At 57.7% G+C, this 26,739-nt stretch overlaps 1 protein-coding gene across 1 annotated transcript in view; it reads left to right on the top strand.

Moving 5' to 3' along the window:
• ERBB2 (erb-b2 receptor tyrosine kinase 2) overlaps positions 1 to 26,288 on the top strand; it is a 42,790-nt gene extending 16,502 nt beyond the window's left edge. The window contains exons 2-27 of the mRNA XM_074941020.1: positions 3,776 to 3,927; positions 5,439 to 5,625; positions 6,504 to 6,641; positions 7,140 to 7,208; positions 7,819 to 7,931; positions 8,218 to 8,359; positions 9,144 to 9,260; positions 9,515 to 9,641; positions 10,336 to 10,409; positions 10,802 to 10,892; positions 11,108 to 11,307; positions 11,645 to 11,777; positions 12,641 to 12,731; positions 12,938 to 13,098; positions 13,376 to 13,423; positions 13,904 to 14,042; positions 14,591 to 14,713; positions 14,948 to 15,046; positions 16,265 to 16,450; positions 17,306 to 17,461; positions 18,584 to 18,659; positions 18,750 to 18,896; positions 19,495 to 19,592; positions 20,334 to 20,507; positions 20,944 to 21,217; positions 22,721 to 26,288. Coding sequence (XP_074797121.1) covers positions 3,776 to 3,927; positions 5,439 to 5,625; positions 6,504 to 6,641; positions 7,140 to 7,208; positions 7,819 to 7,931; positions 8,218 to 8,359; positions 9,144 to 9,260; positions 9,515 to 9,641; positions 10,336 to 10,409; positions 10,802 to 10,892; positions 11,108 to 11,307; positions 11,645 to 11,777; positions 12,641 to 12,731; positions 12,938 to 13,098; positions 13,376 to 13,423; positions 13,904 to 14,042; positions 14,591 to 14,713; positions 14,948 to 15,046; positions 16,265 to 16,450; positions 17,306 to 17,461; positions 18,584 to 18,659; positions 18,750 to 18,896; positions 19,495 to 19,592; positions 20,334 to 20,507; positions 20,944 to 21,217; positions 22,721 to 23,091 — 3,686 coding nt within the window. The 3' untranslated portion in view covers positions 23,092 to 26,288. The remainder of the gene's footprint in view (positions 1 to 3,775; positions 3,928 to 5,438; positions 5,626 to 6,503; positions 6,642 to 7,139; positions 7,209 to 7,818; positions 7,932 to 8,217; positions 8,360 to 9,143; positions 9,261 to 9,514; positions 9,642 to 10,335; positions 10,410 to 10,801; positions 10,893 to 11,107; positions 11,308 to 11,644; positions 11,778 to 12,640; positions 12,732 to 12,937; positions 13,099 to 13,375; positions 13,424 to 13,903; positions 14,043 to 14,590; positions 14,714 to 14,947; positions 15,047 to 16,264; positions 16,451 to 17,305; positions 17,462 to 18,583; positions 18,660 to 18,749; positions 18,897 to 19,494; positions 19,593 to 20,333; positions 20,508 to 20,943; positions 21,218 to 22,720) is intronic.
• Positions 26,289 to 26,739: the final 451 nt, after the last annotated feature.

Below are 26,739 nucleotides of genomic sequence, written 5' to 3' on the forward strand. Positions count from 1 at the left end.
GCTGTTTAGTTCCATCCTTAGACTGTGAGCTCTCTGGGGAAGGGATTTTCTTTTGCTCTGTGTCTGTGCAGCACCTCGCACGATGGGGCCCCGATCTCGGCTGACACGTACCAGTCTCATTATTGAGCCCCAAGCTGGTTTTGATGGTCTTGTTCTGACTCTGACCGAACCTCCTGCAGTAAGGGAAACTCACGGGGCTGATAAGTGTGTTCCCGGGCAAAGAAGAGGTTTGCACAAACACTTGGGAGTCCCAACTCCTAGTTTGACTGGGATCGCACAGTGCACCAATCGCAGAGTCGTGAATAGAACCAGGGAGTCCTGTACCAAGACTCCTGCCACTGACCGGACTCTGCTGTCAACTGAACTGAGTCCACCAGTCGTGCAAGCCCTGTAGAGCCAGAATCACGTGTTGGTTTTCCAAGGACCTCCAGCTACCTGGAGCAACTGCTCCGCAGCAGCACCGTGCTTTTAGCCCAGTTTAAAGTGTAGATCTGAACAGGGAACAAAGTCGAGGTGCAGGGTTCCTACCCTGGGCTCTTCTGGAGCCTGTTTCACCCCAAAGACTTAGCTTCCAAAGAAGCTCACCTTGGAGGTATAGTGCCGTAGAAGTAACAATTTCCCGTCCCTTCAGACATTCCGCTCAGTGCACCACCCACGAGGACTGGAAAGTGGGGCCTGTTTGGAATAGCCTCCTTGTTTATCCCCCCGTCTCTTTCCTTTCTCCCCCTCCCTTCTGGGGGGCTCTCCTAGGGAGCACAGGATAGGGACTTACTCAGAGTTGGAAGGCGGTTTGCTAAGGCCTTTTAGTTTGAACGCTTGGTCACACCTGCTGCTCTGGAATCCAAGCCAGAAGAAGGTGGAGATGCTGCGTAGGTTTGTGTTATTGTTTGTTTCTTCTCTCACTGGGCTGATTTCCTCACCCAGCCCCAGCTAGCTCCACCCTAGCCCCGCTACGGAGGAGGCAGCAAAGCCGAGAGCTTTGAAGCCAGCGTAACTGGGTTATGTAATTCCCCCCCCCCGGGGCCCTTGGAAACCTAGCTGGCATCTAGCCCGCAGCAGTTCGGGGTGCCCACCCCGTGCTGGCTGTGTGAATCAGGACTGTTTAGTTTGGGGCAGCCGGGATTTTAGGAACCACGGCACAGGGGTGCCGAGCTGATGCCAATCCAGGGGTATGTGCGCCCGTCCCTTAGCTACATTTGAGGGGTAGCGATAGTGTGGCGCAACCCAGCTAGGTCCTAAGTCTAACCTCCACCTACCATCATAGGGAAGTAAAGTGGGGGGGACCCCATGGCATATAAACAGGGCGCGTGACAGGAGCCGGGGAATGGGTACTCTGGAGCCGGAGGGGAAGGATCTAAACCAAGTGGTTCCCTGTGCCCCTGGGAGGAGCCATGGGGGCCCATCAAATGCTCTGTCCTCAGTTACCCTCAGCAGAGCTAAGGGCTCAGGCCCACCAATACTTGCCGCAGCAGCATGCAAACATCCCCCCAGAAGCTGGGAGCGGTGGGGGGCCCAACCCCCCTGCCCCAGCCTGGGAAAGCGTAACTGACATCAAGTGAAACTGACACCTCTGGCTGGGCAGCCCCAGCAGGGCCAGGAGGAAGGCCAGCGGACAAGCAGCGTTGCTGGGGAACGGGAACCAGGGTCCTTTGAACCAAACGCTTCAGTCTGACTTGCCCGGGAGGTTGTTCAGACCAGTGTGGTCTGGGGTCCGAGGGGGGGGTGAGACAAGACTCCTGGGAAGAGCCGGGTGTTACTGGTTGGAGCAGGGGACTCGGAGACAGGATTTCTGGCTCTGAGACGGGGGCATGATCTTGTTGCTAAAGCACAGGAGTGGGAACCAGGGCTCCTGAGTTTCTGTTCTCCAGCTGACTGGGGGCGAGTGCCGAATTTCTCCCTCTGTGAAGTGGGGCGGACGGGACTCCTCTGCCCAGGGAGGGAGGAGAGTCACCCAGCGTTCGTGACTGGTGGGAAGTCTGCGCAGAAGGCGCTTTGCGGGCATCCAGATCAAACGCTCCTTGCTGGAGTTCCATGTTGACAGCTTCTGTCTAATTAATTGACAGGAGCCTTTTGTTAGCTGATCACAACGGTGGGGGTGAGAGGTCCTGACTCGCAGAAGCCATCAATCCATTTGGCCTCCCACTGCGGCCTCCCCAACTCACGAGGAGCTTTTATCTGAGGTAGTGAGGGGGCTGAGAACTGGGGGCCGAGACCAAACAAATTGCTCATTTACAGGGTCGTGGCTAAACCCCATTGTTCTGCCTTGTGGTGGGGAGAAGTCATACAGGAAGCCCATAGGAAGCTGTTGAAAGCCTTCCCACGATAAATGGATGTTACTTTAGTCCATGGCATTTCCTGTGGAAAGTGACACTTCCTAACCACGTCCGGCGTCCAGACCGTGTGGGGAGCGAGTCCGTGACCCGGAGGGTATTAATGCCGGCCGCACTACCCTTCAGAAGTTGGCGGGGAGCAGGGGGGGAGTTCCAGTGACAGGAAATCCTGAACTGTCCACAGAGCAGAGGGGGTTTAAACTTAGCTTGGATACAGTCGGCTGGGTGCTGAGCCTCAATAGCCAACTGTGTCGGCGTCTCTCCCCGTCTGTCTGATTTCTAGAGATCAGCAGGGTTTGTAACAAACATGGCAGGGTGCATGGCTCTGCGGTACACCTCACAATCCTCCTGCAACTTTGAACCTGCTTTTCATCCGCGCCAATTACTTCCAGATAAAAATAAACCTGGCACCTCGCCTGCATGCTCCATTGCACTAATTCCCATCGGACCCTTCCTCTCTGCCTGGTACAAGACCCACACACAACCAAGCATTTCTCAAATCTCTGCTTTGACCCTGGCAAATGCTAGCAAAAGGATTTTTGGTTTTTTTGGGTGTTTGTAAATTCCTTTTTCGTAATCTCTCCCTCGGGGTTTCTGCAAGGCTTTAGACAGCTGCTGCCTGATTTACAAACACTCATCAATGGTTGGGTATATGGGCAACCTTTAAAATGGATAAAGGGAACCTGCCTACACTTGGGCAGACTCCGACCAAAGGGGGCTTCAGGAGGCAATAGAGAAGTCTGGGGATTTGCAAGTGGCTGTGTTTAAAAACAACACTCCAGGCGCTTTTACCTGTTGAGACCTGAGTTCAGGGCCCTGTGTTTTCCTTGCAGTGACTGATGCGTAATAATCCCCTGTGGGTCTCTTCTGTGTATTTACGGTAGCATCTAGGGGGCCTAGTTGATTGGAGCTGGAGTGGCAGGTGCTGCACCCACATGTGCTAACAGAATCCCAGCCCAGGAATTTACGATCTAACGAGACCAGCCGGGAAGGCGTGTTGCTCCCATTTTACAGGTGGGAAACTGAGGCCCAGAGGCACACAATGGCTGGATTCTCTACAGAGCTCAGCAAGCCCTTCGGAAAACCTGTCCTTCTTTAGATGTCTAAATGACAGCTGAGCTCTGCTGCAAATCTGGCCCCATAGGCTTGAGATCTAGGGGCCAGGCCCCCCTTCCTCTCTCTTGCCTTTGGACAGAATGCCCTGCAGAAGGGCCAAGTGTCTGCTAGCTCTCCAGTCACAGCTCTGTGCCCTGGGGAAATGCCTGCAGAGTAGGGGGCAGGTGGGGTCCGGGCCCTGTTTATCTGAACGCTCACAGCTGGGGTGGAGCAGCCTTTGGAGAAATGCTGCTGAGCATCTCTCCGAATGGCATCCATCGTCTCTGCCCCCGTCTCTGACCACCACCCTTGCCCAGCCTCACCGGCGCTTCCTTTCCACCCCCCTGCAGTCTGCACGGGCACCGACATGAAGCTCCTGCATCCCTCCAGCCCAGAAAACCACTATGCCACCCTCAGCCGCCTCTACCAGGACTGCCAGGTGGTGCAGGGCAACCTGGAGATCACCTACCTGGGGCCAGACGCCGATATGTCCTTCCTCAAGGTGAGCGGGGAAGCGGGGAGAACCTGAGCTCAGCATCCTCCCTTCACCCATCCTGCAGTGGGATGCTCGCTAACATAGCGACCCTTGCTGTCAGGCCACGGCAGTGCATGGCCTTTGCCTCTCCCGCCCCCCAGCTGATCATCTCTTTGGCCTTGCAATGGCCTGTTTCTGTCCATGTCTCACACCCCTCTCAGGCTACCCCCCAGCCCGTCCTCAGGGCTCATTCCTTAGCCCCACGCTGGGCTGACCAGGCCTTGTGTTGGGGCTGGTAGGGGAGCCTGACTCCTCTCCCAAGCTGAGTTCTCACTCTCTGTGCAGCCCTATCACAGCTGGGGTCCCTCAGGGTAACGAAGCCAGGAGATCAGGCTCAGCTGGAGGATAGCTGCTTGTCACAGGCAAGGCCAAGCCCAGCTTGCCTTAAAGGGCAGCCTGCCCGGGATGTGACTCTAAGGAGACATCAGGGTCTGTCCTGCAGGGGATAACATAGCAACCACCTTCATGTGGGCACTGACCCTTGGTCCTTCATCCCTAAATGCAACATAGAATCATGGAATATCAGGGTTGGAAGGGACCTCAGGAGGTCATCTAGTCCAACCCCCTGCTCAAAGCAGGACCAATCCCCAATTTTTGCCCCAGATCCCTAAATGGCCCCCTCAAGGATTGAACTCACAACCCTGGGTTTAGCAGGCCAATGCTCAAACCACTGAGCTATCCCTCCCCCTCCTTTATGGCTGGAGCTAAAGGACTAACTCCCCTAGCCAGTGGCTGTAATAGACTCTTATCTGGACCAGCCACTAGAGTGGGCGACAGAGGCCCGCACCCGCCTGCCTGTAAGGAACCACAGGGCAACATCTTGACAAGTCTCCTCAGCCAGCGGCAGCTGTTCCAGCTCAGCTCGCGAAGCCTTTGCCTGGGGACCCAGGTTCTAATCCTGCTGCTGTCAGTTTCCCAGAGATGAGGTTACCCCTTGCCCCCTGCTTGCCAGTTTATTGAAGGTGGAGCGTGTGCTCCTGGCTGGGGGGTCTGGAGAGTGTGGAGCACCTGCCGAGGTGCTGGGCTCACTCTAGGCTCTTTCCTCCTCTGGTTAAAAGACCAGGAACTGTGATCCTCATGTTTGGAGGCATCTTTCCAGCCCAGCCCAGTCGTAGGGGGCTGGGAGGCTTGTCTGCCTCAGGGGAGGGTAGCTCTCCGGCTCTCCCCACAGAAAGTCTTCTCCATCTTCCCAGTGCTTGCTGGGGCGCAGGCTTTGAAGCAGGTGCCCACTGCGTTCCCCTGGGGGCTCTGGCCCCCATGAAAGTGGCTGAGCCTGAAGCGCTCCTGCCTCTGCCGAGGTTGGCTTGTGGTCACGGGCAGAGGCATGGGTGTTGCCCTTTAGCTCCTACGTTTAGCTCCAGGGGTCGTAGGTTCTCCTCCCACTGACGGCCCAGCCCAGGGGCTATTGCCTCAGCCTGATGGGTGCCCAGGCTTGTCTTGTCCCTGCCTCCCGCTCACCCTGCTCTCTGCCCCTCTAGGATATCAAGGAGGTCCAGGGCTACGTGCTGATTGCGCAGAACCAAGTGAGCCGCGTGCAGCTGGAGAGCCTGCGCATCATCCGGGGCACCCAGCTCTACGAGGAGAAATACGCGCTGGCCGTTCTCGCCAACTCCGACCCCACCGGGACCGTGGGGCTGCAGGAGCTGGGCATGAGGCATCTGACAGGTGAGGAGGCTGGCCTCTGAGCCAGTCAGGGGGCCTGGGCTCACCCCAGGGAGCACTCAGAATTAGGGGGGATGTACCAGGGACCTCTTTAGAAGAGCTGATTGTCACTGGACCACTGTGCCAGAGCAAAGCAACGGCCTGTCTAGTGCAATATCTTCACCTTGTTGGACCAGTGATCCCCGTAGCCTGGTATCCATGCCTCCATGCTGTGCCCGATCAGACCCCTGGTCCATGTGGTCTGGCATCCCCCCACTGCACCGGATCAGACCCAGGGTCCATGTGGTTTGGTATCCCCCCAGTGCACCGGATCAGACCCAGGGTCCATGTGGTCTGGTATCCCCCTCACTGCACCGGATCAGACCCACAGTCCGTGTGGTCTGGTATCCCCCTCACTGCACCGGATCAGACTAGTGCCTGGTAATCCTGACCTCCCTGCCCAACCAGTTACACATCCCCCTTTCTCTGAGCGTGGCCAGTACCAGATACACAAGGCTCCTAGCAATGCAGCAGCCCAGCACTGGTGTTGTTGGGGGGAGATTCTTCCTGGACCCCCTTAGAGCCGACTGGTGCCCTGTAGCATGAGGATCCACAGCCCGGGCCGTGCATGCTGCTGCAGATGCAGCTGTCAAGGTCAAAGGCCTTTCCGAGCATCCCTCAGTGCTTTGCCTGGCTAACATCGTTTCAAATGAGCTCGAGGCCCCCTCGACTGGGGGCTGCATTCCCCAGCCGCCAGGAGACTGTCACGTGGCTGGGCCATGTGGGAGCACCAAGGATGGCCGGGCTGGGTCATCTACTGGCCCGTGTCGCCCAGTCTCCCGCAGTGGCCATGCAGCTGTTACTGATGCTCTGCCTACTGTCCTGTTCTCCCCCCGCTCCAGAGATCCTGAAGGGCGGGGTGCACATCGAGGGCAACCCCCAGCTGTGTTTCCAGGAGACCATCCTGTGGGGCGACATCTTCCACAAAAACAACGACCTGGCCCAGCACCAGCAGATCAACAGCAGCAGGGAGAGGACGTGTACGTGCCCGGGTGGGGTCCCTCCACGGGCGCCCCGGCTCCCGGGGAGGGGGGGTGGGACTGTCCTGTCCCTGGGACCCGCTCTTCGCACCCAGCGGCAAGCCCCTCGGTGTGCCCTAAGGCAGAGCCTGGGGCCAGGGGTGGGGCCTGGCACAATGGGCGGAGCCTCTACACCCATCAGGCTTCACGCTCAGCCTCCCCTGTCTGCCCCTTCGCTCCAGGCTGAACTGTGCTTCGGGAGCCCCAGGCGTCCAAGGGGGACGGGGGGTGTTGGTGCCTCAAGCCAGCGGCTAGTCGTGGAGCAGGGGAGGTGGGTAGTAGCAGCTGCTGCAGGATCCTCCACCCCAGCAGGCTGCTGGAGGAGCCTGGGGAGGGGGTTTCCATGCCTGGGGGAGTGGGGCGAGGCAGAAGCATGCTGCATCTTTCTCCCGGGGCCTGTGCCAAGGCAGAGTCTCGGGCATCCCCTAACGCCCTCGGTCTTCTCTCCATCCCGTCCAGGTGCTGAATGCAGAAGCTTCTGTTCCCAAGGGCACTGCTGGGGGGAAGGGCCGCAGTACTGCCAGACATGTGAGCACCGGGCACGGGGAGAGGCGGTGCTGGACTCAGGTCTCTGCCTGTCTGGCCAGCACTGACCGGGCAGCCCATGACCTGCAGAGGCACACGGGACTAGCTCGCCCTCCATGCAAATAGGGCACGGACCCTGCAAAGCCTGGCTGGGTGGGGGCACCATGCCAAAGGTCCCGGCTGGGTCGCCGGGAGGTGAAGCGAGGGTGTTGGTGCCCAGGAGAATGGCGTGGCTTTCTAACCGCCCCACGAGCGAGGGATGGGGCAGGTGCCAGGGGAGGATGGGCAGCGGTGTGGACAGGCGGTCGGTGGAGATGCATGATGGGGAAATGCAGGCTGCCGCTGGGGGGTGGGGAAAGGAGGCACAGACATTTGAGGGGTGGGACTGGGGGGAAAGGGATCCATTGAACAGGCTAGATTTCAGGATGCACAGAGCCCCTGCCTTGGGTGCTGCTGAGACTGGGAACCCCCTGTGTGGTGTGGTGGGGGCAATTGTTTGCTGTGCCCATCTGGGTTCCCAGCTCCCAGCAGAGCTCCCCAGATGCCAAGAGCCCACTGCGCAGCCAAACATCCAGATCCTCACGGTTCCTCCCCCCTTCACTCTCTGCCCCAGTGACCAAAAGCATCTGCGACGGGTGCCCCAGGTGCAAGGGCACGAAGCCCACGGACTGCTGCCACGAGCAATGCGCAGCGGGCTGCACTGGGCCCAAGCACTCGGACTGCCTGGTGAGTGCCAGCCCCCGCCCCGGTGCCATCCGTGGGTGTGTGCATGGCGAGGGGGTCAGCACAGCGGAGAGTGTGGGGCAGGGGGTTGGGGTGGGGGTTAGCGTGGTGGGTGCGGGAGGGTGGGCAGGTGGGGGCAGGCGCAGTGGGGATGGCTGGAGTGGTGGATTGGTGCGGAGAGGCTCGCGCAGGGGATGGAATGGGGAGGTTGGTTGGAGTTGGCAGAGGGGGGGTTACGGACTGGTGCGGGGGCGGTGTCCCAGCTGCTCACCCTCTGGGCTGCCCACAGGCCTGTCTGCACGTCAACCGCAGCGGGATCTGCGAGCTGCACTGCCCGCCCCACTTCATCTACAACTCGGACATCTACCAGTCGGTGCCCAACCGGGACGGGCGCTACACCTTCGGAGCCAGCTGTGTCAGCCAGTGCCCCTGTAAGCGTCCCTTCCTCTGGGGGGATCCCGTGGGGTGGGCTCTGTGGGGTGCCCCACTTCCTGCTAGCTGCGTATGCTGGGCTTTGGCCACGCACCCCAGCCCGGTGGAGAGATCCCCAGGGCAACCCCCGCAGGGCTCTGTTTGCACAGTGCCCCCTGCTGGCAGGGCAGGACAGTCTGAGGGGCTTCTATTGACGTTTGCCTGGCACTTCCCAAAGTCGGGGCTGGCTCCTGGAGCTCCAAGGCCCATAGCTCTGCCCTGCTCCAAAAACCCCACGACACACACGGCAATTACAGTTAACCGGCCAGCCACATTGCAAACGAAGGCCTTCATGCTGGAATGCAGCAGTCGAGGGGTTAACGGGGAGGGAGATGAAGCCAGGGGGCTTTGCCCTTAACTGCGGGAGGTGGGGGGGGGCCATTTCCTTCCCCCCGCCCAGGATCAGAGTCTGGGATCCAAGCTTTGTGACCAAACTGAAGTCCCCACCTCGGGACTCGCCGCGGCTCGGACCTGGACTCTGCGTGAGCTGGGCAGACTCGTGTATCTTCTTCAAATACCGATCTGGTCCCCGCCACTGTAGCCTCCGGGCGCCTCCTCGGTGGCATTTCTCCTCATAGCCCCCCCGGCAAGTAGGGACCGAACCCCAGAGGGGTGAAGAGATTTGCCCAAGGTCCCACAGGCAGTTGGTGGCAGAGCAGGGAATTGACGGCAAGTCTCCTGAGTCACAAGCTAATGCCCTAACCATGGGGCCATCTTTCCTCTCCATGTCTCCCCCTCCCACAGACAATTACCTGGCCACGGAGGTGGGCTCCTGCACGCTGGTGTGTCCCCAGGACAGCCAGGAGGTGAGCACGGACAGCGTGCAGAAGTGCGAGAAGTGCAGCAAGCCCTGCCCGGAAGGTAACATTCCCCCATCCCCTGTGCCCCGCCCAGGGGAGCCCCTCTCCTGGAGGGACGAGGGGAGGCACGTCCTAGCAGCTCAGGAGCATGGGATTCTCTGGATTTGAGGAGAGGGAGACGCATGCACTGGAAGGGGGGTCTCCCTACTGAGGCTCGATGGGTGGAATGGAAGCACATGGGTGGTCAGCGCAGGGTTATTCCACACTGGGGTTCCCTCCCAGCCCCTCTCAGCCACCTGCCCTGCTCTCTCCTAGGCTGCTACGGGCTGGGCGTGGATTTCTTGAAGGGCGTCCGAGCCATCAACGCCTCCAACATCCATCACTTTGCCCACTGCACCAAGATCTTTGGCAGCCTGGCCTTCCTGCCCGAGACCTTCGCGGGGTGAGTAGCGGTGCCAGGTGCCCCCATCTCCACTGCCCGTTGTCCAGCCCTGGCAAGCTCCACACTGCTCCTGCTGGCTCACCCCAGAGGAGCTACTGGCCCTGTGGGTAGGGGGACCCCAGCTCTGGACTCAGATGTCCTGGAGTGAAGGAGGTGCATGTGTGGCATGTCGGAGCACTGTGTGGGGGCACCTGGAGCTGGCTAACTCCAGCTCAGCTATCTGGCCACAAGGGGAGCCTCTGCTCCAAAGCACAAGCCCTTAATGCATGAGCCAAAGGGGAATCGCCATTAGCAGTGTAGGGCCTATGCCACAGAGTTGAATGGTTTGGATTCTATCCAGGAGGGGGCAGCAGTGCACACGCCAGCTGGTCCATTACAGTCCTGTCTAGATCAGGCCCCTTTTAGAAACTGAAACCTCCCTCATGCCTTAGTCTTGCAGGCCCGAGGCAAGCGTGCGCGTGAGTGGGTCACGGGGTGTGAAGCGGGTGTGAGCGGGGGCTTCTCCCGGGGCGTCCGTTTACTCTTCCAAAATCTGTAGCTGGGCCTCGCAGAGACTGTAGCACAAAGGCCCCATCAGGCCGGGCAGCTCCTATGGTTGCACGGCCGCAGGGCAGCCATCGCCTCCTGTGTCCGTGGTCCCAAGGGCTTACGCCACTAAGGATCCCCCTCCCCCACCGTGTTCCTTCTCAAACAGGGATCCCGCCACCAACACTGCACCCTTGGAGCCGGAGCAGCTCAAGAGCTTCCGGAGCCTGGAGGAGCTGACAGGTGGGTGAGGGACTGCTTAGCGCCCGTGCCCGCTCACCCACGTCTCCTGCCGGTGCCCACCGAGAGTGGGTTGCAGCCTCCCATCTGTGATGTGCAAATGATTCCTGTTTCCGTTTCACTCACTTGCAAAGTCGCTGGACGGGGCTCAGCCGCGAAGCCACCCCAGGGGCCTCCTAGCAGCGGGGCTTTGGCTAAAGGTCCCACGCTCCTGCCCTGGAAATTTAAGCCATCTTGTTTAGTGTGCGGGGAGTGGGGGGGACACGCCCATCAGAGGCGGGCCTGGGCGCTGGACCTGGCAGTCACCCAGGACTTTGGGAGACAGACCCACCACCAGCTGGTGGGAGGCCGCTGCTCGCATGAAGAAGGATGTGCCTTTGTCCTCCATTTCGCAGGCTTCTTGTACATCGAGTCCTGGCCAGAGACCTTCCCAGACCTGAGCATCTTCCAGAACCTCCGGATCATCCGAGGACGAGTGCTTCACAAGTGAGCATGCGCAGGCAGGGACGCGGGGTGGGGAGGAACAGACCCTAGGACGGGATCCGGAGAACGGACGGTTTGTCGTTCAGAGGCAGCACGTGGGAGGGTGTGACCCAGTTCCAGAGCCCCCCTCAGTGTGGGGCTGGCAGGGACCCTCTGACTTCTGCTTCATTGTCCTGCCCCTCCTGGCTCACCCTGTGCCTGTCAATGTCTCTCTGCAGCGGTGCCTACTCCCTGATACTGCAGAACCTGTCCATCGTCTCGCTGGGCCTGCGCTCCCTGCAGGAGATCAGCAGCGGGATGGTGCTGGTCCACCAGAACCCCAATCTCTGCTTCCTCCAGAAGGTGCCCTGGGAAGCCATCTTCAGGAACCAGCGCCAGACACTGTTCCAGACTGACAACAAGCCTGTGGAGCAGTGTGGTAAGGGGGTGGGGCCCTCTGCCAGGGCTCTGTCCGGCTCTCTGCCCCGCCCAGGGAATCCTCCTTGGCCCAATTCACCTGGGCTTTGAGTGGCACTGCCATGTTAGATGGGTGCCAATGGGTGCTCCCTGCTGGCTGGTCACAACTCCAGTGCCACAGTGGTACCATGTCTCCCTGGCTGTCACTCTGATACCAAATGCCCCGCTGGCATCCACGGCCGGCCTGCGCCCGGTGGAATCTGCGTTCGCCGGGGGAAAGGCCCGCTCGGTCTGGCTGCCCCAGGGGACGGAGGGGGCAGGCTGGGTTCCAAGGGCTAACTGTGGCGTCCTCCCCCCAGAGAACGAGGGGCTGGTGTGTTTCCACCTCTGTGCCAAGGGGCAGTGCTGGGGGCCGGGCCCCACGCAGTGCGTGGCCTGCGAGCGCTTCCTGCGCGGGCAGGAGTGCGTGGAGTCCTGCAACCTTCTGGATGGGTAAGTGGGGGTCTGCGCGGCTGGGCTCGCTGCGTGTCTGTGCCCAGCAAGCCTCCTGGGGGGGATGAGGGAGAAGGGGGAGGCTCTGGCACCGTGGCTAGATGCGATGGGGGCAGAGGATGCCATCAAGCCCTGAGCCATCCGCCCAGCTGTGGCCAGGCCCCTTCTCCTTTGGCACAGATAGGGCAGCCCTGCCTGGGTTTGGGGCGTCTCCAAGGACCCTGAGAATGGAATACCCGGGGAGTTTCCTCCCCTGCATTTCCCCTAGGGAGGATCTTGCCGATCAGGGTGCAGCGGGGCGGAAGATGGGGTGCTGGAGCTGCTGCTCAGCAGCCCGTGCCCGGTGGGAGCAGGGGGCAGGCTAGGAGCCATCCCCAACCTGCTGCCCCGCCCCATCACACCCTCCCGCTCTGGGGTGGGGACGGGGCCTGGGTCGTGCAGGGTCCTGAGTGGCAGCCAGGTCCTTTACCAGTGCAGGGAAGAACGCTGCTGGCCGCTGGCCCGATCCCAGCCCTGCCCCCGGCTGCGGCGCTGGGGGGGCTGCTGGGAAGGAAGCGGGCAGCTCTCGCGTGGCTGGGAGAGGCCAGCCTGCGGGACAGCGGGCAGAGCCTCCCACATGAGGCACCCCGTTCCAGCCCTGAGTCTGGGGTCTGAAGCTGGGCCCCTGGTCGCAAAGGTGGCTGTGTCAGCCCCGGGGGGGGGGGAAGCGGGGGGGGAAGGGGCACTTCTCTGCTCTCGCACTGCTGCCTGTTCCTCAGGTGGGCTGGGGCGGGGGCTGGGTCCTGCCCCATCAGCGAGCGCTGCGGGGTGAGGGTGACATGTGCCTTTGTGCAGCGACGGGCTCAGGCTCTTCCTCCCGGCAGGGCTGTCCGGGAACATGTCAACGGGACCCGCTGCCTCTCCTGCCACCCCGAGTGCCTGCCCCAGAACGGCACGGAGACCTGCAACGGATCGGTGAGGAGCTGCCTGGGGTGCCGGGGGGGGGGGGGGGAGGGGGGGCGATCGCATAAAAAGCCCCTTTAGGACAGGGGGAGGGGATCTGCATTCCTAATCAGTTTCTACGATCGCTCAAGGCTTTGGGCTGACCCCGGATTCCTGGGTTCTTCATCCACCCCAGCCCCCAAATGCACACGGTGCTCACTCTGCATTCTTCCTGGCAGGAGGCAGACCAGTGCGCGGCCTGCGCCCATTACAGAGATGCCCAGTACTGTGTGGAGAGGTGCCCGAGTGGGGTGAAGGCTGATTCCTCCTTTGTGCCCATCTGGAAGTATCCGGATGAACATGGCGTCTGCCAATTGTGCCCCACCAACTGCAGCCACTCGTGAGTACGGGCGCTGGCTGGCGCAGAGCACTGCTCTTTGCTTGCAGCATTCAGCGCATCCCAAGGGCCAAGACTGGCCTAGGAGGAGACAGCAAAGTGGGGCGAAGCAGGTGGGGATGGGCAGAGGTTTGCAGGTGCGAGGTGGGAGGGAAACTGGCATGGGGGCCCATGGGACGCAGCACGGCAGGATGCCCCAGTGCTTGGCCATGGGAGGATTTTCTACATCACTTCTGCCTCCCGTCGAGTAACAAAGCAACGTCTCTGGGTCCTTCCCCAGGTGCATGATCCGGGATGAAGACGGCTGCCCCGTGGATCAGAAGCCAAGGTACTGCACCCCCATCTGCCCAGCCCCCTTTGTGCCAACTTCCCAGGCAGGCCTCACCCTGGGCAGTAGCCAGGATCCACCTCTCCCTGGCACCATCTGCCTTCTGCTCAGCATCCCCCTACCCCATGCACACCGGTAGCCCCCTTGCACTCTGCCAGGCACCACCCTCTGGCCAGGGAGCACCACAGGAATCCCTTCTGCAGCTGATTGGCAGGGGACGGGACTTGCTCTGTCCCCCCCCGCAACCTTCCCAGCCCCAGGGGCTGTTACTAGGCAGACCATTAACCACCCGCCACCAAGGAGCCACAAGCCACTGCTTCCAAATCGGCCACCCGTGGGGGCTAGTTTATGGAGAAGGCCCTGGATTTACCCGCTCCCCACCAAATGTCCCTGTCCCCCATTCCCCTAATGCCAATCCCGCAGGTTAGACTGGCCCCCACGGTGGAACCACCCCATCCAGCAGCCTCCCCCTTCTTCCAGCCAGGTGACGTCCATCATAGCCGGCGTGGTTGGCGCCCTCCTGGCCCTGGTCTTGGTCCTGATCATCGTCGTGTGCATCAAGCGGAGGAAGCAGCAGGAGCGGAAGCTCGCCATGCGGCGCCTCTTGCAGGAGACTGAGGTATGGCAGGTACCACAAGCCCTAGCGCCCGCCCCGCCCCGCGCGCTCAGGCAGGCTTCTCGCGGCGGTGCCCGGTAATGCAGCAAGGCCTCCCAGGGCACCCGAGCACTAGAGGATCCCAGCTGAGCCAAGGGAGGCCCTGGGCAGAAGTGACTGATGGGGGGCAGAGGAGGCGGGAGGCAGGGTGAGAGCCAGGCCTGAGTGCCCGGGGTTACTGCAGGGGGACGGAGGATGTTGACCCCCTGGATGCCCCTCGTGACCGGTGCCCAGGTTGGGCCCAAGCGTGTGCTGTCCCCATTCCCCACAGCCACTCCTCCTGCCATCCTCCAGTGGGGACAGCCCAGACGCTCCCCCCAGCCCACAGGCTCCGTGGGGCAGGGGAGACGGCTGCCCCACGGGGAGCTCAGGGGCAGGGCCTGAAGGTGCCATACAGAGGGGTCAATTATAGGTTCTGAGTCTCCGTGTCGCCTGGGGGCCGCAGCAGGGAGCCCGTGGGCCTGGGGCTCCCCGGCTCGCTGACACAGGACCCTCCTCCCCGCCCCTCACAGCTGGTGGAGCCGCTGACGCCCAGCGGGGCCCTCCCCAATCAAGCCCAGATGCGGATCCTGAAGGAGACCGAGCTGAAGAAAGTGAAAGTGTTGGGCTCCGGGGCCTTTGGCACCGTGTATAAGGTGAGGCGGGGACGGGCGGAGCAAGGGGGGCAGTGGGTAACCGGGGCCAGGCTGCTGCCCCGCAGAAGCGGGATGGGGAGCCGGGGTGGGGGTTGGCAGCGTGGCTGGGGGTGGGGCAGCACTCAGAGGCTCTAAAGGACACAGCTGGACGGCATCTCCCCTTCTGTGCACTGCCCATTCGAGCCCTGAGGTGCGGCCCCGTCGAGCGCCATCACCATCCCTCCCTCCCCTCAGGGCATCTGGATCCCCGACGGCGAGAGCGTGAAGATCCCCGTGGCCATTAAAGTCTTGAGAGAGAACACGTCGCCCAAGGCCAACAAGGAGATCCTGGACGTGAGTAGGAGACGGGCGCTATGGCTGGCACACCCGCCCTGGGGGCACGCACGCCAGCACTGCGTGGGTGCAGGAGGGCGCTGACCCGGCCTGCCAGGCTCAGCTGCATCCTGGCCACCAGACATGACTTCGCTTAGAGTTACTGAGCCGCCAGGTCCCTCCTAGTCTGTGAGACACGTTGGGTTTGCTCCTGTTGCCGGCACCCAGTGCCAGAGGCGAGCAACAGCGGGGCATGGGGGGAGGAGGGTTCGCTACCCGGTGTGCTTCACCCAATAATCACAACGGGGTGGAGAAGCAGAAAAGTTTATCTGAAGCTTCAAAGAAGGTACAGGGAGATTAGAATCTCAAATCCTGTACACAGAGCAGGAAGTTACACAGGCTTTTATACATCCTTTCTTCAGCATACTTATCCAATAGCAAGCTGCCCCAAGTATCCATATAGCCAGCCAATCCAGTTCCCAGCTAGTGCCCTTGGTCTCTGTATCATCTGTTAAACCACACATAAAGCTGCTTTATTCAGCATTGTTCTTCCATATCTGCCCTGTTTGGCCTTGTTTAGTTTCAGGCAGTCTGACTCTGCAACATATTGTTGCAGATCCTCAGCATAACTGCTGCGAGTGCCTCCAGGCGGGGGGAGGGCCAAGGACACCTGGGCCTAGTGCGAGGGGGCTTCATCGACACTCGTGGCTTCCATCCCCTCAAGTTACCTAGTGGCCATGCCCAGTGTCCCCAACACTCCCATCAGTGGCTGCGGGTAGCGGGTACAAGCTCTCTGGCACTTTCCCCACCAAGCTACCAACGTGGGTGCCTACGCATATTAGCCTGCCTCCATGCGCCACTCCCGCCCCCAGACTGGGCCTGGGCCTCCCAGCACAGCCATTTGCTGGAGAGGGACAGGCTGTCGTGTGACCAATGTTTGCAGAATTACTACTTGTGGCAGGGGGAGCAACGGACTCGTCTCGTCCGCCGTTTTTTCCTTGCCGCTTTGCTCTTTGATCTCCTCGCTGCAAGGCCCCAGACTTGGCTGGACCATGCTGTGGAAATCGAAGAGCAGCTGGGCAGGGCCACGAGTCTCTGCCCCGTGGACCCACACGTGACCTTTCCGTGGTGCAGGGGAGTGGGAAGCCAGCTCTAGGGGCCAGGCTCCTGGCAGGAGTCTCCCCAAGTCGAGTCCTGCCGGGGTTGATTTTGCTCCAAGCCAGTTTCTCTCCTCCCCAGGAGGCCTACGTGATGGCAGGTGTGGGCAGCCCCTACGTCTCCCGCCTCCTGGGCATCTGCCTCACCTCCACGGTGCAGCTGGTCACCCAGCTCATGCCCTACGGCTGCCTGCTGGACTACGTGCGGGAGAACAAGGACCGCATCGGCTCCCAGGACCTGCTCAACTGGTGTGTGCAGATCGCAAAGGTAGGAGGAGCCCCGGGGGTGGGCGAGGGGGCTCAGGTGCAGCTCTCCTGCCAGAGAGGCCAGGGGGACGACCGGCATCAGGAGCCTTCTTGCCACTCACAGGTTCACATTCCAGCAGGGCCGACTCAGCCGTTCCACTGGAGAGGGTTCCCAGGCTGTTTGGGCCCTGAGGTCCCCTCTGCTCTACATGGGTGTTAAAGACCCCATGGCCAGGCTTGTAAGCATGGAGCCGGGAAGGGGGTTGTCTCAGGATCCTGAGGCCAAAAATCTCTCCTTGAAATTTCACTCTGTGCTGGTCGTTCATGCTGCCCTCCACTTCCCAGAGGTGGCTGCATTATCCCTGTACGTGCATAGTTCGTCAAGCCCGTTTGGTTCTTTCAGACTGAAAGGTGCTGCTCACCGTAGGAAGTGATCAATATCAAAGCACAGCTGCTGTTTCCTATCCCGACCGGGATACACGGCCACAGCAGCTGCTTCTGCCAGCCCTAGGTACATAGGGGGCAGGCTGCTTCCAGCACATGGGGGTAGTATAAAAGCGGAGGATGGCCAGCCATAAATTAAGGGGGAGTATTAATTAACAATTAGAGCAGGAGGGTAGGCATTAGGACCCCTGGGTTCTGTACGCGTCTATGCCACTGACTCACTGGATGACCTTAAGCAAGTCTCTTTCCTGCTCTGTGCCTCAGCTTCCCCATCTAGAAAATGGGGCTAATGTCTGCAAAGTGCTTTCACACCTTCTGACGTGCAGAGCACTACTAACCGGGGTGGGGCTCAAGCCAGCTGGGTCCCTGAGAAGTCCACCATGGGGCTGAAAGGCTTACGGGTCTCCATGCTGGTTCCTCCCTCCCCCCTCAGGGGATGAGCTACCTGGAGGACGTACGGCTGGTGCACCGGGACCTGGCTGCTCGCAACGTGCTGGTGAAAAGCCCCAATCATGTGAAAATCACTGACTTTGGCCTGGCCCGGCTGCTGGACATCGATGAAACAGAGTACCATGCGGACGGGGGAAAGGTGAGCCAGGTGGGGGGTACCAGGGAACTGAACTGGGAGAAGCCAGCGGCACTGGGGAGGGGCCCAGACTCCAACCCTTTACTCACAGAGACACCCAGTGCCACACCCCCACAGCAATGGCTCACTGGTATCACGTGGCAACCATGAGCTGCCAGCGCTGGCTGGGCACATGGGGAACAGGTTGTGAGAGTCTCCTGCATTATCCCCATCCCATCCCATCCCACCCCCCAGCAGGGGGCAGCTAACCAAACCAGGGCCATTTCAGGGCCCCCCCGGGGCGCACAGATTTGGGAGGGGCCGTCACTGTAGTGTGTCCCACACTGGAACGCCTGCGGCCTCGTTGCTGTTCGGTGTCATCAGGAGCAGCGAGCGAGCCGTGTGCGTGGCTGCGCTGGATGAGGGGGGTGCTGACTCCACGCACCGTTCTAGCTCATTACTGCCAGGCCTCCGAATTGCAGAAACTGACGCACCCACAAGCCCCTGTAGGTCCAGTCTTGTCCGTGTGGACAGGCCAGGTCAGGGGTACACCTTGCAGTCATGACCCTGTGGACATAAACCTAAATGATGTATCTGAGGCCGTTTCCCCCGCAAGCCTTCTCGGAGAGCGTGGTGCTGGAACTAGCCCGGTACACGGCTGATCTACGTTCAGTAGCCGTACGCGGACCTAGCAGTTCTCTGCTACCTCCCTCCTGGCATCGGGTCCTGTTGGATGTTATGCTGTTGAGTGCTGTCAAGGCCTGTGATGGATGGCCGAGCTCTTGGCTGAGCGTGGTCAGTTCTCAACCTCAAATTCTCAGCACAAAATCTAAATCCAAAATATTTTGGCCCAACCCCGAAATGCTTCCACTCCAAAACGCGGCCGTGGGGCCTCACAGCAGCTGTACTTTGGGTCCCTATGGCATCCATTCTCCAGTATGCACCAGGCTCCTCCCATGATGCACCATGTTCCCTCACCCAGAGGGGAGACTGGTGCATCATGGGTAATGTAGTCTGACTAGGGAGCCTGGCCAATATCTGCAGGCAGCTCTTAGTGCCCGTCCTGTCTCTCCCTGCTCCTGAACACATGACAAGGCAAGGGTGAAATGAACAGGCTCAGTCTGCTCTGTGTTTTTCCGGCCCCAGGTTCCCATCAAGTGGATGGCTCTGGAGTCCATCCTGCGCAGGAGATTCACGCACCAGAGCGACGTCTGGAGCTATGGTACGTTGCATTGTCTCCAGGATCCCTAGCTGCAAGGGGTGTGGGGTAAAAGTCCCATTGCTCCTGGCCCTGATGAGTCTGTCTTTCTAGGAGTGACCGTCTGGGAGCTGATGACTTTTGGTGCCAAGCCGTACGATGGGATCCCGGCCCGAGAGATCCCCGACCTCCTGGAGAAGGGAGAGCGGCTGCCCCAGCCTCCCATCTGCACCATTGATGTCTACATGATCATGGTGAAATGTACGGAGGGCCCTAACCGTCACGGGCGTCCACTAGCCTCTCCCCCACCATTCTCCACTCCTGGGTTGTACGGGTGGGAGGCGCGTTTGGTCTTGGAGCCTCAGAAGAAAAGACTCTGGGGTTCAGAGGATGGGGTCCCTCCTGCTACTACGTGACTGAGGCTTGAGGGTGAATTTGTTGGGTAAAGACCCTGGGGCCTAACCTCTGGGGTGGGTAATAGCCAGCTCTGTTCAACCAGTCCTAGAGGGAGGGGTGTCTTTGCAGGACAGGCCAACATTTGGCCTGTGGCATGGGCGGGTGAGCTGGGTTACCTTCTGGGCACAGGGACTGGGGTTTTGCCTACTCCTAATTGGGACAGAGGGTAAATAGGCGAAATGCCCCCCACCCGCTACAAAGTCCTTCAAGCCCGCCTTGGTGGTGCAGCCTCCTGGGGCCGAGGCGACGCTCAGATATCTGTTCTGAGGGGAGGATCACAAGGGCTGGGAGGTGTCTCTTCACCAGGCCCCTAGCACTAGTCCTTGCTCCTGTATCAGTGAGCAGAGCTTCACACGGGGTGCACATGCCTTGGGCTCACTGGCGCCCTGCTCTCTGCCCAAAGGTTGGATGATCGACTCGGAGTGTCGCCCCAGGTTCCGGGAGCTGGTCACAGAGTTCTCCCGTATGGCGAGGGACCCACAGCGCTTTGTGGTCATCCAGGTACGTGGAAGCGGCTTAGGTCGCTACACTGCTCCTGGAAGGGAGCAGGGGGAGTCTGTCTCTCAGTGAGAGGCCCGGGCAGCAGCCAACTCCCTCCCCACTGCTTGGCTCCCAGAACCTCAGTCTTTGGCCTGCTGTGGGGGCACCACTAGGGGACTCACACCCCAACCTAACCAGTAAGTGAGCTGGTTTCACCTGCCCCATTCAGCTCCTCAGCAAGTCTAGGGTTTGGGGTTCTTCTCTACCAGTTGGGAAGCTAAAGGGTGGTGTAGGGCAGGGAACTACAAGCCAGGAGTCCTGGGTTCTATCCCTGACTGATTCACTGCGCGGCCTCTGGCGAGTCACTTCTCTGTAGCTCACATTCCCCTTCTGTAGGAAAGGGATAATGCTGACCTACTCCCAGGGGGGTGGGGAGGATGAATGTCCATCCCGTGAGTGGGGATCTTGTGATGGAACATGCCAGAGAAGCACAAAGAATAGTTCCAACCTTTAATCAAGGGACATCCTTTTGGGGCCGTTAACCACTTAGATCCAATCTCCGTGGATCTGGAGCAGAATGCATCACCCATACGCAGAGGCTGCAATAAGGACTAGCAGCTAAAGGGTTAATTTCCCAACAGTATCGTCCTGCCCGCCCACTTCCCCTGGAGTTGTGATCCCAGCCTGGGGAGTCCTTGGTTCTTTGTAGAGCATGAGAACGAGGGTGAAATGCCCTCAACTCCCTGTCTCTGCCCCCCACAGAATGACGACATGATGGGGCCGAGCAGTCCCATAGACAGCACCTTCTACCGCGCCCTGCTGGAAGAGGACGACATGCAGGACTTGGTGGATGCTGAGGAGTACCTGGTCCCTCACCAGGGTTTCTTCAATGCAGAGCCCTCTGCCAGCTACCGCAGCCGGATCCCTTCCACCAGGGTAAGTGCGGCGCGCGCTGCGTCGGGGCCTTCACTTATCCATACCGCGGCTTTCCAAACCAGGCTGCCAAGCCAGCCACCAGGCTTCAGCCAAGCCACCTTGAGCTGCGTGCGGGTGAGAATTCACACAGTGAGAGCAGGTTGGGACTGGGTGGGAGAAATAATGGCAGGTGCTGTGGAAGAGGAGGGCGCGGGTGACCCAGGAACTGTCCTCCCTCGAGGCTGGCTCTGACCCCATCTGGCCCGGTAGGTAATAAGCTGCTATGTTGCCTTCATTCGCCTGCGGTGTAAAAGCAGCTCCTCCCCCCTGTGGCTTGTTGGGTGCCTGCACCCCAGCTTCAGGGGCAGAGCCAGCTCAGGAGGAGGGTCCCCATGGACAGCGAAGTCAAGGGCCTCAGCAATCATCCCTCCCGCTCTGGTCTCCTCCCACTCCCTAGAGCACGACAGAGAGCCAGGTGGATGCAGAGGAGACAGAGGACTCGGCCCACTATCCGTACCTGGGCAAGGCTCTCTTGGAGCAGTCGAAGGGCCCCACTCCCGACATGTTTGACAGGGACTACGTGGCAAGCAAAGCCCTTCAGAGCTCGCCTGTGCGGGAGGCCAGCACCCTCCAGCGCTACAGCGAGGACCCCACCAGCGTCTCAAGTGACAAGAACGAGGGGCCGGAATTGGAGAGCTACATTAGCCCGTCATCCTGCAGCACAGCTCCAGGTATGGAGGTTGGGCACAGCCCTCCACGGGGGAAACTGCCCTTTTCTGGCCGGGGACGAAGCTGAGCATGAGCAGGGGAGGTGTTCTTGGGGCAAATGCACAGAACTGGGACAAATGCACAGAACTCAGGTGATGGGGATTTATACCCAACTCTGACACCAACTCACTGGGTGACCTCAGGTAAGTCCCCTGCCCCTCTCTGCCTCAGTTTCCCCCTCTGAAATGAGGGTAGCTGGCTCTCAGGAGCTTTCGAGACCTAATTCATGAATACTTGGAAAGCACTATCTCCAGTATTTACATGGCCGTCTCTCACTGTGATGGACGTATCCTCACAACCCCCTGGGAGGCACAGAGGGGGAACTGAGGCACAGAGAAGCTAAGTGACTTGCCCAAGGTCACAGGGCAAGAGGGGAGGTGTGAGGGAGCAGGAAATTGACCCTCTGTCTCCTACCTCTAAGGCCAGCCCTCTAACCACTGGCTCTGCTGTTCTTTGGGAGCCTCAGCAAAGGGCATAGCATTATACAGAAACACTCCAGCCTCAAGCAATTGCTGATCATGGCTCAAGGAAGGAGTATGAGAAAGCAGGATACAGGGTGGCTGTGATTTTAATGACTCTGCCAACTGGGTGGAACCAACCAGCCCTGGATAAGGTGCTCGTGGGTCACTCCAACCCCACAGCCCCCGCCTGTGACTCTTGCAAAGATGCCTCTACTCTGCACTAGAGACGCCGTATTGGTGTCACTTACAGCTTTATAGCTTTGGAGTTAGGCCATTTCTCTGAGTTTCCAGGCTGCGCCGGGGGGGAGGGGAAAGGAAGGCGCTAAAACCAGCTGTTCTGCCAGTTCCACGGGGGGGGGGGGGGGCAGGGGGGGAGTGATGAAAAGGTAAAACAAGGTCAAATGAAAAACAAGGCAGAGGGATCATGAGCTTAGGAAGACCGGCAGCAAGGGAAATAGTCAAAGTATAAAATCTCACCTCCCAAATCACTAAACCAGGGACCCAACCACCCACCGAAATCTAAAGGGTGTGAACCTCCAGGAGGAACCGTTTAGTGTCACACAGCTGGGAACAATAGGATGAAATGAAGTAAGGGCAAATTCAGACTGAACAGCAGGGGAAGTTTGATCTGTCCGGAATACAGGACTTTCCAGACAATTTGAGCCATCCAGCCCCCTGTCCTGCCTATGGGTAACGGCCAGTAGAGGAAGCTGCAAAGGAAAGCAGAATAAAGCAGGGCTTTGGAGTGGAGCCCAGAGCTGGAGCACGGAGCAGTGGAGCTGCAGGTTTTTGCCTGGAGCGGGAGCGGAGCCGAAGCACAGCTCCAAAGCCCTGGAATAAAGTTACCTGGCTAGCAGGCAATGCCCCCAAAGGGAAGTGGTAGAATGTTTTAAAAAGCTAGGCTTTGCAAAGTACTAAGAGCGAACGGGCTCCAAGCTGCATGGGGAGTTCGGAAACAAGGCCCAGTTTCCGTGATTCATTAGACATTTTGTCTCCCATTTGTAGAGTACGTGAACCAGATGGAGGATTGCCTCTCACCTAGCAAGCACCAAAGATCCCAGGTGTCCACACTTGAGAAGCCAAAGGGACACCTGGGAAAGAACGGGCTAATCAAGGAACCAAAGAACCCTTTCCAAGGCAGCTTCGCCAATGCCGTGGAGAATCCAGAGTACCTGACCCCACACAACCTTTCCTTGGCAAGTGCTTTCACGCAGGCCTTTGACAACCCTTACTACTGGAACCAGGACCCTTCCAAAGTCAATCCTGCCGAACCAGGCTCCACAACCAATGGCTTCACCACGACTCCGACTGCCGAGAATCCAGAGTACCTTGGCCTCACCGCATCCATCCCGCCGCCCAAGGACACATCAGATTAACGGCCGCGCCTGGTCAGCAGAGGAAGCTATTTCAGCCAAGGCAGCTTGGATATGTATCAGTGTATGAATGGTAACAATTCATTTATGCAGCGTGCGGGAGTCCTGTAATGAAGGGCTCCAGGGAAGAATAGCACCAAGGCCCATAACTATTGCTCAAAGGCAGCTCTGCCAGTCCTCTTAAAACTAGATCTGGTTGAAGACTGGAGATGACCCAAAAGGACCGAACAGGGCTGGTCCACGTCTCATTCCAGCGAGGATGTAGGGGCTGAGCCTTGCTTTCAACAAGCCTGTCCTTCATTTATCTATGAAACCGGATTCATTTTGACAAATACCTTGGTGTCTATGGAAAATATGGGACCTATGGGGTCTCTTCCATCTCCACCTTCAAGGGCTTTAATCAGAGTGATTCTGACTGGAAAAATGTGAAACGAAGCCTACAGGGGTGGCAAACCACTGGCGTCTCTTCTCCTTGCTGCGTCGGTAACAGGAAGGGTGGGGGACAGGCCTTCATTCACATGGGGTACTGATAAGGGTGGATGTGCTCTCACAGCCTGAAGGGGGTTACCAGTAATGTTTTTTTTTAAGACACCCATGGAAAAGCTTTAACAGGACAGGATTTAAAAGTGGTGGTGGATCGGAGCTGCCTGCAACAGTGAGTAGCCCTTCCCTGCCCCTCAACAATTCAGAGAACTAGGATGAAGCATGCGGCAGGCACTGTAGTTCAGAGCTTTCTCTGTAATAAGTAATCAAGAGCAGCAAGGGAGGAGGTATGACCAGACCACTATTAGCACAGTTACTGGCCAAGGACAGGACAGTTCAGCTGTCCAATTCAGCACCCATTCTGGAGAACAGGATGGGAACGAGAGACAAGGAATGGAGATCAGGGTACCAGTCCTTTCCTGTTGTGTCCAGCGGCTACAGCAACCTACTTAACAGACCTTCATTCCAACTGCCCGTGGAGCTGGGAACCAGGCCTCTGCCCAAGCTCTGCGAAACGGGTGCGGAGTGGAGACAGGTATTGCTTTGCTACTATACAACCTCTCACACCATGAGATCACCCACTGAGCTGGTCACGCTTGCTTTGACTTCCTGTTTTAAGACAATGAACTAAAAGGAAGGAGCACAGCCTGTTCCCACTGAAGTGGCACTGTCCGCATAAATGCAATGGCTTCCTCATCCCTCTACCTGGAGTATTTATTTTTTAAATCGGCAGTCACTCATTGCTCCTCCAAATTATTCAAGAGGGCCGCATATTACACTAAAGAGCAATGATCCACTTCCAAAACTGGCTTGGGTCTTCCAGTGTGGTAATCCCCCAGAGACTTCTGTTAAAGCCTCAATCTCTCCCTATATCCGTTTAGGTTTACATTGGTTTGTCATGCAATGCCCTAGATAACATTCAAACCCTCCACCTGTCCGTCCTCAATTCAAACCTTCCCAGACCTACATGTGCTAGAGAGAAGTTTGCTCTTACAAAACTTCTCAGGGGGATAAGCTGACTTGTGATAAGACATCCCCAGATCCTGTTTAAAAATGTTCGTTTTATGCATTGTACGAGGTGACTGATGGATTGTTTTTAATCAACTGTATCAAAACTATTTGTATATTTGACTGTACATTGTTTTTCTACTCTATTTGTCTGAAGTGTTTTTCCCTCCAAGAGTGCACATCTCCTTTCTTTCTTGTGTGAGGCAAATGTGTTTGCTGTTTACTTTCTCCTCTCAGCAAACTTTTAGAAGTAGGAATATTGAGCATTCAGCATCCACAGCAGATAGTAACCCTTAGCACTGCTGTAGCACCCCCCTGTGCAGGAGAGCAAAGGGATGTAACCACGTTACCTACCCCTCAGAACCGGGATCTAGGTTAAGTCATTTGTTATATAGGCTGGAAAACTGAGGCAGACACATGGCAAAGCCCTTCTGCCAAGGCCTACTTTAACATCTGTTTGATGTTAAACAATGATTATGAGGAGTAATTCAATCCAATTTAGCCATCTGATGGGAGAGAAAGGAGATCTGAAGCCTCCAGTCCCTTCCAGTCTTCATTGAGAAATGACTAATGACTCCTACTAAGAGGACAGGTTCACCTGCATTACCTGAAAAGACATTCACCTTTCTGACTCACTGCTGGAAAAAGTGAAGGTAACCAACAGCATTTCTCAACCTGGAATTTTTCAGTGAATGGTTTGATTAGAATCAGCCAACTGCTCAGTTTAACCTCAATTATAAACTCCTCTGGGCTGACTAGGTGCTCAGATACTGTGGTGGGGAGTACATTAAAACCACAAAGACAGAACAGAAATGTCTATTCTCTCTGAGATGCCATGGACAATTAATCCGACCAGCATTTCTGAGCCTGATGGCCAGTCAAACTAGTTCCCATCCTCATTAAGATGGAAAACATACCAAAGGGGAAAGTAAAGTAATTTTTTCTGGCCACTAAAGAAAAAAATCTATCTGAGAAGAAATATTTCTGCCCAATTTGCTGAACTATGAATCCTATCCAAGTCTCCAGCCAAGCTAACTGAGGGAGACAGTCTCAAATTTCTTCGTCAATGTTGTTTTCACTAGAGAGAAAGAGCATTTTGTGATATTAATGAGCACTTGGCCCATCCTGTCAGCTCTGTCTTCTGTATATTCCAGCAGCCATTATGCTTTGAGCCAAGGAGCTTGCTAGCTGTGAAACATTGACACATCTGATATGTTCACCTTCTATCTTTTAACTCATTTGCTTTTCTAATCAGGGAAGCCATACTGGCATTGAAATACTCAGAGCCTAACCTTCCTGTGTATGCACAATTTCTAAACACTTACTTAGGGCTGGTCTACACTAGAAAAATAGATTGGTTTAACAACATCGGTCAGGGGTGTGAAAAACCCAAGTCCCTGAGTGGCATTGTTAAACCGACCCAATTCTCTGTGTAGAGCTGGATTACCTAAAACAATGGGACAACCCCTTCCATCAGCGTAGGTAGTGTCTACACTGAAGCACTCAAGTGTACACTCTAACAGCGTAGACAAGGCCTAATCCTTTCACCCATGAGGAAAATCTCCTTTGAGTACCTGCTGCAAAAACAGTGCATTTGTACACTGAGATAGCAAACTTGCGTGTTTCATCTGCACTCAAGGCAGTCCCTTGGCCTTTTGCCTCAGGTTCTCTCTTCGTAAAATGAAGCTGTCTTCGCTGCCAAAAAAAAAAAAAGCGTGTCTGTGCACTGAGATAGCGAACGATGTAAAATCCTAGTGAAGACAAAGGCATAGGGAGTTTTTTACCTGCATGCAGCTAGACCAGATCAACCCCAGGGAGTACAGGGATTGACCTCATCTAGCTGCATGCAGGTAAAAAACTCCCTATGCCTTTTGTCTCCACTAGGATTTTACATCGTTCGCTATCTCAGTGCACAAAAACACTTTTTACAAGTGCTAAATTATTCAGCTAGCATACGGCACCCACAAGCACAAATAAAACGGTTTTCTCTGAACAACCTTTCTAATCAAAGGGGTTGCAACCCTCAAGCGACATATTTTGGGCAACCCAGAGTTCCAGGTGACTGAAATCCATGAACAATATTCACCCTGCCCGCTACTGTAACCACAGCTAGAGTTTCAAAGCTTTCAAAGCCCAGTGCACTGTACCCCTATCTTATAA

The sequence above is a fragment of the Natator depressus genome, chromosome 27, assembly GCF_965152275.1.
Source record: "Natator depressus isolate rNatDep1 chromosome 27, rNatDep2.hap1, whole genome shotgun sequence".
Lineage (NCBI taxonomy): Eukaryota > Metazoa > Chordata > Testudines > Cheloniidae > Natator > Natator depressus.